Source organism: Phycodurus eques, chromosome 2 (assembly GCF_024500275.1).
Source record: "Phycodurus eques isolate BA_2022a chromosome 2, UOR_Pequ_1.1, whole genome shotgun sequence".
Lineage (NCBI taxonomy): Eukaryota > Metazoa > Chordata > Actinopteri > Syngnathiformes > Syngnathidae > Phycodurus > Phycodurus eques.
Window position 1 is genome coordinate 38,140,591 of NC_084526.1, and position 13,305 is coordinate 38,153,895.

The 13,305-nt window shown below is 42.2% G+C and overlaps 1 protein-coding gene across 1 annotated transcript; it reads right to left on the reverse strand.

Moving 5' to 3' along the window:
- Positions 1-1,151: 1,151 nt before the first annotated feature.
- mex3b (mex-3 RNA binding family member B) lies at positions 1,152-11,825 on the reverse strand. The gene is made up of 2 exons (XM_061703242.1): positions 11,178-11,825; positions 1,152-3,656 (listed from the first exon to the last, which is right to left on the reverse strand). Exons 1-2 carry the CDS (start codon positions 11,395-11,397, stop codon positions 2,293-2,295), a joined length of 1,584 nt encoding a protein of 527 aa, XP_061559226.1. The 5' UTR covers positions 11,398-11,825; the 3' UTR covers positions 1,152-2,292.
- Positions 11,826-13,305: the final 1,480 nt, after the last annotated feature.

A 13,305-nucleotide genomic window follows, 5' to 3' on the forward strand; every position in this document is an offset into this window, starting at 1 on the left:
ATGGTTTTTATAATGCATCCAAACAAACATTTTCTCCGGGGAAAGAAATGATTGTTACCAAATGTGATTTGATTAACCAGCAGTGTTGACCATGACCAAGATTTACAAAAGCCTTATGGAAGATAATCATTCATCTTCCGTACCACTTCTCCTCACAAGGGTCGCGGGCGTGCTGGACCCCATCCCAGCTATCTTCGGGCGAGAGGCGGGGTACACTCTGAACTGGTCGCTAGCCAATCGCAGGGCACATATAAACAAACAACCATTCACACTCACATTCTCAGCTACGGCCAATTAAGAGTCTTCAATTAACCGACCAAGCATGTTTTGGGGATGTGGGAGGAAACCGGAGTACCCGGAGAAAACCCATGCAGGCACGGGGAGAGCATGCAAAATCCACACAGGCGAGGCCAGATTTGAACCCGGGTCCTCAGAAGTGTAAGGCAGACGTGTTAACCAGTCATACACCGCGGCTCCTTATGAAAGATATCACATCCAAAATAATCCATCAATCCATCCATTTTCCAAACTGCTTATCCTCACAAGGGTCGCGGGCATGCTGGAGCCTTATCCCAGCTGACTCTGGGCGAGAGGCGGGTTACACCCTGAACTGGTCACCAGCTAATCGCAGGGCACATGTCAACAAACAAGCATTCACACGCACATTCACACCTATGGGCAATTTAGACTCTAATCGTTAGTCTTCAATTAACCGACCATGCATGTTTATAGGATGTGGGGGGAAACCGGAGTATCCGGGGGAAACCCATGCAGCCACGGGGAGAACCTGCAAACTCCACACAGGTGAGGCCGGATATGAACCCCGGTCCTCAGAACTGTTAGGCAGACATGCTCACCAATCGCCCACCGTGCCGCCCCACATTTAAAATAATCCACGTTGTAAAATGTTCTTTTGATTTACTTCACAGTGCATGCCATGTTCCCCTCTGACTGCCAGAGACAATTTAAGAAATTGACAACTGTGACAATTCTTTGCCAACATGCTGATTCAGTCAGGTCAATGTGGCGATTCCTGCTCTGAACAGCAACAAACACTGTGGACTCTGGAAGAACTGCCACACCTCAAGTGTACAATGTTTTTATTTAACTTGTATAGAAATACTTAAAAAAAAAAACATGAAGTAGCACCATTACTTATCATGTATTACTTTAAATTTCAGAAAAATAAAAGCTCTTGATACATTTTAAAATCTTGTCTCAGGAAATATAAAGTTAGTGTTTGACCATGAGGTTCCAGGTCCTCTTTCATAAAATAAAATATATTTGTTCTTAAAATTAAGTACATTTACACTAAAATAACTACAAATACATAAGCAAGTGGTAAAGAAATGTATCAAAATAGAAATACTAAAAGTACAGTGGTGCAACAGAATCCTGTAATTCCCACCAAAATCTAATACATACAAATTTTAGAAAGCATAAAATGTTTCTTTGTGTTCATCTTTGCACATTTCAATGTTTCATAAACATAGAATAAAATACGCTTTATATTACTGAATAAAAAATATGATAAGTGAAGCAGATTTAAAATTGTGCTGAAACTATTAAAACTTCATCTAAACAGAATACTGTCCAATGCAAAACATATTTTGTGGACTTGGTTCTCCTGCACACAGGAATATGATATTAAAATAATACAGTGATCTTTGCCATTAGGCCATATTAAAAAATATGATTTTATCCCAGCTTCAAAAGTTTCACTGAACTAAAAATATCTGTAAACATCTTTGCAATAGGAAATATACTTTTTCAAGTGAAAAAAGGAGAAAATACTTAAATCTGTTGTCATTTAAAATGTAAAGAAAATGTATTCTATACATACATTTGCAGGATATTTCTGCAAACAGGAGCTGAAGTACCTTTGTATGTCAATAGTCCTGTTTTGCTCCCCAGCTACTGTTAACTGTCTTTATTACAGTCCATTAGGCAAACTGGATGGCTCAGCCTGCAAAAACCCTTGCGTCTGATCCACATACTTGCATCCGGACTCCAATGTCCCTAGTCACATAAGTATTGGGGACAATTGACTAGAGCTAATGATTCTGTGATATTTAAAACATGCATCTAGATGCTGAAATTATTTCAGCTACAGTACACTTTAACTTCATCCAACAAAATCAAACGCGTTTCTTTTCCTTCTCATACCACAGCATTACCTGTATGTAATTCTATGTACACTGTCTAAACTGATGAAGATTATTGATTCTATTAAAGCAATATGAAGAGCCTAACGGTACCTATTGTAACAGGTCTCATTAAAGAGTAACATTCTTATGAAAATATACGTATAGCCTGAGTAACACCGGTGTGGCAGACAGGGCATTTGGGCTCGCTTCGCTCACAGATACGATTGGCACAGTCCATACAGAAGAGGTTGTGTCCACAGGGGACCAGTGCTGCAATGACCTCGCTTTCAAAGCACACTGAACAGTCGCGGCTGCCTTTACGGCTGGTGGATGAGGAAGAGGAGGAAGAAGAGGCAGAGGAGTCACATGGAACACAAGCAAGGTGAGAGTTTGTCAGGGAGGAAACGGTGTTGACATAGCCAGAGAAACTTAGCAAGTCTTCACTAAGGTCAGTGCAGACCCTTGGAGCTAACTGGTGCTCGTTGGGACCAGTGTGGAGGGCCGGTGACATCCTGGATTGGGATGCCTCTCTGTTCATTCTTCTCTGATTCATCATCATGCCATTGGAATTAGCAGGATAAATAGCTGTCGTGGAGATGGAAGAGCTGCCTCTGGTCAAAGAAGGGTTGATTTGATTTTCGTACTGGGACCATAAAATCGCAGGTTGGGCTGGCGTAGATTCAAGCCCTGGCGGGGAATCAAAAGTCAAATCAGTGCAGTCAGGAGAGATTGCCTCATTTCCATAAACAAACCCATTGCCATTTGTGTTGACACTGATGTTGTTGTTGTTGTTGTTGCAATTAATGTTGTTGGTTGTGTAACTCAGAGCAGGGCTGGGGGGGCTGTAGTCTGCCATGTGGGAATTAGTGCCAAAGTAGGAGTCTGTGGAGGCGCTTCCTAGGGACGAGGACGAGTCATTGCGGTACTTGGAGAAGGTTTTGCGCACATTGGTGGGGGTCATCCCAACGCTGGGCTTCGACCACAGAGTAGGGTGCCCATTCAGATCAAACCCCACATCTGTTCCATTCGCATGGAAGTCGTTTACATCCTGGACCTCGATAAGACCCCCGGTTCTCATGGCAATGTGAGCTTCAATCTCCTCACGGGCTCGGTCCACATTTTCTGGCATCCCTGTAACCTCAAACACAGGCTCCTTGTCCCGACTGGGAGTCACAATGTAAGTATGGGTCTGTTGCTGGATGCGTTTAATTGTAGCACCCTTGGGGCCTACAACAAGACCCACTACACGGTAGGGTACTCGCACCTGGATGGTGGTTTGTCCAGGTAAGTTAGGGGGGCCAGGGACTGGAGTACCGCTCCCATTTAAGCTGGTGTTTTTGTTTCTGGAAGCTCGAATCAGCGAGAAATGCTCTGCCGCTGAGATGATCTCTCTCCTGGCCATCGCCACATCCTCCCTTCTGCCTGTCACTACAAAAACTGGCTCCTCACCTCGGACCGGAGTCTTGATATAGGTGTTGGTCTTTGCTCGCAGTGCTTTAATCTTGCAACCTGAGCAAGAGAGCAAAAGGAGAAAATGAAGGCAGGTTCCAAAACAATATTGGGTTGAAACATTGATATGACATATTATATATTTTAAACATAAAAATTGTTGGTGGATGTGTTTTATTAGTGCTTTTTAAGAGGAGCAAATTTAAACCACATGCTGAACCCTATGAAAAAGCAACACTGCAAAAGTAGAGAGAACCCGTCAATGAGTTTTTTTAGGATCCTCATTTAAATGAAACAGTAAAGCTTCATGATAATGTCACAATTTGTTAGTAATGCAGTCAATGTTTTATTTATTAACTAAATGGGATCAGGTGAGGATACAGTCTTGGAGGATTGAAATAATCAAATGAGGGTGATGTAAACCTGGATGAAGAGGAAGGACAACCCACTTCTAGAGGGTTGAGGGATGGGGTGGGACAGGGAGGTTGCATTGTAGCCATTTCTATTATTTAACACAGTACATGTGAAATGCTTAAAGTCGCTTAAGAACATATCTCTTGGATGCAGTGCATAATAAATGTCATGTGTTTTTCCATTTCATCTCTGATATGACCTACAAAAGGGATCTGGCTGATGGGGGAATATACTGTATGCAATCTGCCTTCCAATTGATACTGTAGTGGAGGGAGGTGGTTCCCTTGCAGTCATTTTGTTTTTCTGGGAACAACAACAGCAGCAGCAGAGGGATGTTGCAGGGAGTGGACTCTGCATATGTAACCTAGCACTTGTACCGCCCTGCAGCTGGAAAAGTGTTCAGCAGTGGGCGTCGACTGCATGCGGTGAGGTAAGATCGTGACCGTTGTCCTAATTTAATTTTACGACGTCATTATTGCAAGACTGAGATCGATCGATGGGCCTTTGGGCAACAAAGGAGCTACAGTACCTATCGTGAGTAAATAAAGAGACAGCTGCAATAGGTGACCTACGGGTATCCACTTTCTTGTGAAAAACATGCTGTGTCTCTGATCAGTGCACTTCAACTTAGAATGCCTTTTAATCAGCCTTTTTTACAATGTGTCAGTGTTCAGAGGTTAATATGCTGGTTGAATACAATCCTCTAGTCTTGTATTTGTATAGTCACAAAATACATTGCAAGCCAGATGGATCGGTGCAGAAATCCATTGTCTCTTGGGGCAGAAGGATGACAACAATTAGTCCTAACACACCTGTAGTATTTGAGTTTCCGATCCAAAAATGACAATAGCCTGAGGAGGTTATACACAACACAACGCACATGTAGTATTTGAGGTTGCTATCCAAACAGGACAAAAGCTTGGGGAGGTGCTACACAACACAATAAAGTTTCCTGACACGCACAGAGCCAGTTTGCTCATTAGGCAATATAGGCGAATGCTAAGAGTGCCGTGACCCCCAGGGGTGCCTCAAAATCGGGGGGGGGGGGAAACAACAACTTTAATATCATTATATTTTTAAGTAGTTAATACTCTTAACTCTTAGGGCCCAATCTTGGTATAAATCTGGTTTGGCAGGGAACGCAACTGTGCACCAGGGGCAGGTTGAACTGGTGTTGGTAATTTTGGAGACCAGCACAGACTGGCAGATCCCAGAGTGCGTGCGCTGCGCCACTGTGGGTGTGTTTACAGCTGTTGTCAAGACAGCGTTAGCAAGTAACCTTATTAAATACACAATGAGCTAGTGATAACCGCTGGCTTAAATATGTCCACACACCTCAGTATATTTCTGCCTGTGTCCCGATCAAATTCACCAAAATCTCAATCTACCAGTACCTTGTGCCAGTATTTAAACGTGAGCAGGCACAAGTTTAGACCGACTTTCTGCCACGAAATTTTCACAACGCCGGTCGCATCTCCAAGGACACACATTGGCTGTGTTGTAACGCCCAGCTTGGTGCAGACCTGTCTGCCAAATTGGCAAACGCATGCATCAAGCCTTGCGCTTATACGAAAATCTGAATCCGCCAGTATTTTCGCCCCACCGCAGATGTGCGGTCTACGAAAATAGAGCCCTTAATGTCAAGGCAAACTGTTTCCCCCATGATGAAAGGAGAGAGAAGTGGATTATATCGAAAATGGACGAATAAAGAACTCATTAAATCATCCCAGAGGAGCAAGGTGAGCAAGTTTGAAATCAGTGTTTCTGCATGAAGCATAAAAGAGACGTGCCCCGCCTCAGATGACAGCAAACCGGAGGTAAACAAACACACCTAGCAAGTACAGAGTGGGACAACGAGTGAATCATACACACGAATATAAAATACAGACGGTAAGATGATGTTTTATGATCGAGAGGCTGGTTAACTGTGGGAGACTGGGCACTATTGCCAACTCCTCACTAAGGAAAGTAGCTATTGGCTGTCCTAAAAATCACTAGAAGTCACGAGATGACGCCATAGCCTCAATTGCATAATTGATTGCAATGGAAGCTATATGAGATAGGAATAACGATAAAAAGTGATCCTAAATAAATACTAAGTATGATTAAGACTGCAAATAAACTTTCTTCTGTTGATTCTTAGTTTGTTTTCCAACATTGTTAAATGTTAGAGTACCAAATTTGACCAAAAGACTGTTGGGTTGTGACATTCACAAATGAACCAAATGTATTGACAGGCTTATTAACAAGAACAATGGGATTGGGACCAACTTTCAGATGGGAGTTTTCTTTTACTGATTTATTTTTAATCACTGTGTATTGACTGCTGCACGAGGCTGCTGTGAACATGACCGCCTGTGAGTGCTTAGCGATGCCGGAGGACATTAACCGCACTGATACGTGCTCCATGTCTACGAAATGTCTGAAAAAGTCGCTATATTTGTCGCTCGTCGTCAAGTTGGCAACACTGAGTCTGGTAGATTGTTTGCTATTGCTAGGTGAATTGAGCCAGCGGCGCTACGGGTTATGCACAGTGCTTCGCGTGAATTGAGTTGAGTGTCTGGGTTGCTTGCCCTTAGTTGCACTTTAAATTCTATGTGGTGTTGTGATAATAAAAAAAAAAAATAAATAAAATGAGGGAAACAATTATTTCAGTTGAACAATCAACTTGAAAAAGTCTAACTTTCAGTAAATCATTTCATATTAACTCCGCCTCGCCATTGTGTACAGTTTATTTTAATCCAAAAGCTAGTTTATTTTTAGCTTTGTCACGTCTTTTGCCATAGTACTGTAAATAGCTGACCGCCAATAAAGTTATTTTTAAAAAACATGTCGGCACTGTGGGACAGGCAACACGTCTGAGACAGACAACACGCAATGCCTGGATCAGACGACAAGACAAATTTGGTCTTTCACGATTGCACTATGTCAGACGACTGCAATAAAATTTTGTATTCCGATACCACCGCATCCCGTCTTTTACGAACACTGGGTTTATCTTGCCAACTCAAACGTGACCGGATAAACGCATTACCATGGCGATGACAACAACAATAGATCGCAAATGTATCATGTGGTGGGGGGAAAAAAATAAAACAAAATAAGGAAAAACGTGTGCTGGTCATCACCGATGCTCGGGAGAGGATGTTTATTCACCGATTACTTGAGGTATGTTCATGTACTTTAAAAACGATACGGCTCGCAAGCAGTCAACAAAACATTATGTGGCCTAGAAAGCTAGTGCTAGCACTAATGGTTGTAAAGCATTCTGTCGAATTATGCTCTAAAGTTTCGGTCTGTGCGAAGTAATTTAACTACAGTAAAGTAATTTAATTTCACGAAGTTAGCACCCATTATTTCTGTCATGTTGTAATGTTGGTTTGACCTAACTGAAAACTTAAATTTATGTCAGTGGCCAATCCTTGAATGCCCGAGAGGTCATTAATGTTTTACCTTTGGTCTAAAATGCTAGAGAATACTTTTGAAGATACTCAGTATACAGTACACAAGTATATACAGTAAATGAATAAGTCATTTAAATAGACACATTGCTCCATCTTGTGATCAGATCGGTGCTCAGTTATCGTTTTTTTTAAACTCGCTGATTGGCCCCAAAAACCCTAATCGTGTAAAGCCTAATGTAAATACATTAATCATTTAATGTTCAATTTAAACAGCATTGACAGCTTTATTTATATTTATTGTGGAGAAATGTGAAACAAATGTATAAATAAATGTAAGGCTGGTGCTACATTATAGTATTTACAAAAGAGTGCATTACATTTCAGATATTACTTAGTTATCTACCAAAGCATTTTTTTTTCCCCCTTAGGTTTTTCACCAAAATCCCAAAAATAAATGTAAAACTAAATCTCATTCAGTTGCTAATGTTGGTGCACCGATTGCGCTTTTTGCACCTTATGGGGAGTAACTAGATGAACTGCCAAACTAAATTACTGTTAATGCCAAAATAAAAGGAGAAAAAAAAGGTAATGTTGCCTGGTACTGTAATTGAGTAAAATGCAGATTAAATCTTCGGTGGATGAATCAATCTCTTTCAAATGGGGAAGCTACGTGTTTACAATAAATTGACACAAAATGAAAAAGCTATGACAGATTCAAATGTAAAGGAATTCCCAAATAATATTACTATAAATGATAATACCAAATAAGGCCTCCCTTTACTTCAGTGATAAAAGTTCTGTGTAACCTCGGGTTAGGAACGACCGTTTTACATATAAAATGAAAATTCCCTCTATTTATGTACAATTTTCAATTTGGGAACGGTCTTGGTATGGACGAACATAAGGATTTATGATGTGCTTGTACTCACGCTGCGTGACAATCATTGACGCAATGCATAAATCATTACTGTAAACTGAAGATAGGGGTCTGCTCCGCGACAGGCGGATCGGTGCAGCGTCTGCAGTGATGCGGACTTTGTATCGATCCGTTGTGGTGAAGAAGGAGCTAAGCCGGAAGGCGAAGCTCTCGATTTACCAGTCGATCTACGTTCCTACCCTCACCTATGGTCACGAACTGTGGGTCGTGACCGAAAGAACAAGATCCAGGATATAAGCGGCCGAAATGAGTTTCCTCCGCAGGGTGTCCGGGCTCTCCCTTAGAGATAGGGTGAGAAGCTCGGTCATCCGGGAGGATCTCAGAGTAGAGACGCTGTTCCTTCACATCGAGAGGAGCCAGATGAGGTGGCTGGGGCATCTGATTTGGATGCCTCCCGGACGCCTCCCAGGTGAGGTGTTCCGGGCAAGTCCCACCGGGAGGAGACCACTGGGACGACCCAGGACACGCTGGAGAGACTACATCCTTCGGCTGGTCTGGGAACGCCTCGGGATCCCCCCGGAAGAGCTAGATGATGTGGCTGGGGAGAGGGAAGTCTGGGCGTCCCTGCTAAAGCTACTGCCCCCGCGACCCGACCTCAGATGAGCGGTAGAAAATGGATGGATGGATGGATGGATGGACACTACAAAGACAAGATATTTAATGTTCAAACTGATCAATTTGATTGTTTTTAGCATATAATGATTAACTTTGAATTTTATGGCTGCAACACGTTCCACAAAAGCTGGTACAGGTGGCAAAAAAGACTGAGAAAGTTGAGGAATGCTCATCAAACACCTGTTTGGAACATCCCACAGGTGAACAGGCTAATTGGGAACAGGTGGGTGCCATGATTGGGTATAAAAGGAGCTTCCCTGAATTGTTCAGTCATTCACAAGCAAAGATGGGCCGAGGTTCACCTCTTTGCGAACAAGTGTGTGAGAAAATAGTCGAACAGTTTAAGGACAATGTTCCTCAACATACAATTGCAAGGAATTTCGGGCTCTCATCATCTATGGTCCATAATATCATCAAAAGATTCAGAGAATCTGGAGAAATCACTGCATGTAAGCGGCAAGGCCGAAAAGCAATATTGAATGCCCGTGACCTTGGATCCCTCAGGCGGTACTGCATCAAAAACCGACATCAGTGCGTAAAGGATTATCACCACATGGGCTCAGGAATACTTCAGAAAACCAATGTCAGTAAATACAGTTTGGCGCTAGTGCAACTTGAAACTCTACTATGGAAAGCAAAAGCCATTTATCAACAACACCCAGAAACGCAGCCGGCTTCTCTGGGCCCGAGCTTATCTAAGATGGACTCAAATTGTTTTTGGAAATTGTGGACATTGTGTCCTCCGGGCCAAAGAGGAAAAGAACCATCCGGACTGTTATGGACGTAAAGTTCAAAAGCCAGGATCTGTGATGGTATGGGGCTGTGTTCGTGCCAATGGCATGGGTAACTTACACATCTGTGAAGGCACCATTAATGCTGAAAGGTACATACAGGTTTTGGAGAAACATATGCTGCCATCCAAGCAACGTCTTTTTCATGGACGCCCCTGCTTATTTCAGCAAGACAATGCCAAATGACATTCTGCACGTTACAACAGCGTGGCTTCGTAGTAAAAGAGTGCGGGTACTAGATTGGCCTGCCTGCAGTCCAGATCTGTCTCCCATTGAAAATGTGTGGCGCATTATGAAGCCAAAAATACGACAATGGAGACCCCGCACTGTTGAAAAGCTGAAACTGTACATCAAGCAACAATGGGAGATAACTCCAACTACAAAGCTTCAACAATTAGTGTCCTCAGTTCCCATATGTTTATTGAATGTTGTTAAAAGAAAAGGTGATGTAACACAGTGGTAAACATGACCCTGTCCCAGCTTTTTGGGAACATGTTGCAGCCATAAAATTCTAAGTTAATGATTATTTTCTAAAAACCATAAAGTTTATCAGTTTGAACACTACGTATCTTATCTTTCTAGTGTATTCAATTAAATATAGGTCGAACATGATTTGCAAATCATTGTATTCTGTTTTTATTTATGCTTAACACAACGTCCCAACTTCACTGGAATTGGGGTTGTATATGTGCCCTGCAATTGCCTGGCGACCAGTTCAGGGTGTACCCCGCCTCTCGCCTGAAGTTAGCTGGGATAGGCTCCAGCACGGCCGCGACTCTTGTGAGGATAAAGTGGTACAGAAGATGGATGGATGGATGGATGGACTCTTCTTCAATGGATAATCTGCAGTCCTCCTCCCCTTTCCCTCCTGATTTAGTGTTTTGTTTTTTATAATAGTGTTTTTTCACTCATTTCTGTATTGCAATATATTTATTTTTAACCACACACTGACAAAAAAAAAATTAAGAAATAAAAAAGGTAAGTACAACTTAATTTGGGGGCTTGAGCGGATGAATTGCGTTTCCATTCATTTCAATGGGAAACATTACTTCAGTTTAAGAACGTTTCGGGTTACAAACGGGGTCATGGGACGAATTAAGTCCACACTATATTTACTTATTAGTAGTAGTAGTAGTAGCTGTAATTTGGTTAATACTCCATAACTGAGTATTCCCACATGCTGTATTAAACAGCAGTTTGCAGCTTCTTTGTGTCAACTATAATCAAGACAATAACGTCGTGTGTAATATAATATGCATATCAGGAAAATAGTAGATTATACAGTACATAGGAGACAAGGTATCTACTCTTGTAGTGTGCTGGGTGAGATTTGCTTTCTTTTGTAAGCTTTCCTGTCTTGTAAAATGTGGCCTCGGGCGCCACATTGGGTAGGGCCGGACCGGCTCACGCGGACACTAACCTTGTCTGCCTACAATCTCGGCCACATGCTCGGAGCTGGGCACCGGAACGCACTCAGTCATGTTGACACTCTTTTTCCGGGGCTCCTGGGTGTCGTCGTCGTCGTCGTCGTCGTTGGCCAACCCGAGCAGAGAGAGCTGGTCCAGGGCGATCTGCAGGGCTCTCTGGTCGTCTAGCGCATCTCCCTGCACGCCGCGGTCGGCGAAAAGTGAGCTGGGCATCTTCGGAGCCAAAGAAAGAAGGAGGGCACAAAAGGAGTGATCGGGGAGAGAGGAGAAGGAAGGAGGTGGGGGAAGGCACCGGACCAGGTTTTCAGCAGACAACTGGTCAGTGCAAATAAATCAATGCGGCGAAGAGGTGACAAACAGAGTACGGAGGAAGAGCTACAAAAACATCCGCCCACTTTGTCCTTCCAAATAGTAAAAAAAAAAATGGTTTTTAAAATAATAAAGGCCCGATCCAATCCCAGCAGTTGCGCAAAAATCATCAGATAAAAGGCATATGTGTACTCCAGGATGGTAAATGTATTAATCCTTTGTGGCAAGGCTCCTCGTCCTTCGGTTTTCTGTTGCTTTTGTCTAAATCCGTTTTGCAGCCAGACAGTCGTGTAGACGACGTCACCGGCTGGCCAGGAACGATGTGGCGCGTTGCTTGTTTTTCTTTTTTTGTGTGCGTGTGTGTGTGTGTGTGTGTGTGTGCGTGTGTGTCTGTCTGCAAGCTCCATTGGCTGATTATAGGCTGGGAGAGGGCGGGCTTGTTTCTAATTTGACGCCCATTCTTTCGTCTGTCTCTCCTCTTTCATATTGATTGCGTCTTTTAGTTTGAAACACTTTCACTAGATCCGCCATAAATTATTTAAATTACAGAACCACAAAAAAAAACCTCACATTTATGGAGAGGACTTATTTTTCAGTGAGAGACCTGAACCTTTTACATTTAATAAATTACTTCATTATAGAGGGGTTTGGAGCACATACATGTTTCAGTATCACATACCACAGAATGAGAAAGAGAATAAGAGTACATTTCATGATGCAGACACTTGTTTTATCAACAGTAATTTGTGACACTTCAAAAGTAATCCATCAAATTTTATAACAGTCCAAATCTCTTCAACCACTCACATTGTATTAAAATGATCTATTTTGCTGTTTGGCCATTAGTGAAGTCAAGTCAATTTTATTTATGTGGCGCCAATTAAAACAAAACTTATTTCAAGCCACTTTCCATATGGAGCAGGTTTACTCCTCACACATTCAAGGAAACGAAACCCCATGCTTGTATTTCATATGAAATGTATTCTTCAACAAAACTATTAAGAACATTTTAAACACATGCAGCAATGTTGGAGTGTTTTTCAGTTCGACCGTTGGATGCCATCATTCCATTAGGATAGTGGAGGTTGAGGGGGTGTCAGAGGGCATTGGGCCAGCACAAAGGGGATTTCGAGCCGATTTAAAACCGCTGAAGCCAGAAGCACTTTGTTTTGTCACCTCCCTCCTGGAGCACAATACCAATGGTAATGAGGAATCATTGAGGAGCTGGAGGAGGTGATCTGATGGGACCCTCTTGTTAATATTTGACACCTCAGCTAACCCTGCAACACCTCCCTATTCCAAGCAAGCATGAACCTATTCATATCAGTAAAGTTGTCCCTTTGTTTTGTAGACTCAGATACTTGGGCACATACCTGTAAAATTAGACCTATATCCAGTAAAATATGATCTGGACAATGTCAGGAAATGCCCAAGTCATGTAGTTGGAGCAAAGGTTTGGTATTTTTTAAACTTTACTACCGAATGTAAAATATTGGTGATAGATAGCTAGATAGATAGATAGATAGATAGCTAAATAGATAGATAGATAGACAGACAGACAGACAGACAGACTGGCAGACATCCATCCATCCATCCATCCATCACAATTCCAACAAATTTCACAAAGCTTCACAGATGTCCATTAAGTCCAAAATATGCTTTTCGGTAGGTGTATTTTTATTGAACTTCCTGAAAATGCGTGCTGCATTTGACTGTATTCAAGCATATTCTTAAGTAGCAGTACAAGAAGAAAGAGAGAGAAAAAACTTGAAATGTTAGTATAATGTGCACTTTTTCATTTTATCGCAGTCT

Bases quoted from the DNA above. Each gene is read 5' to 3' on its own strand.
- mex3b (XM_061703242.1), bottom strand. From the start codon at position 11,397: ATGCCCAGCTCACTTTTCGCCGACCGCGGCGTGCAGGGAGATGCGCTA. The intron at 3,657-11,177 runs GTTAGTGTCCGC...TCTCTTGCTCAG, and splicing joins CGAGATTGTAGGCAGACAAG to GTTGCAAGATTAAAGCACTG.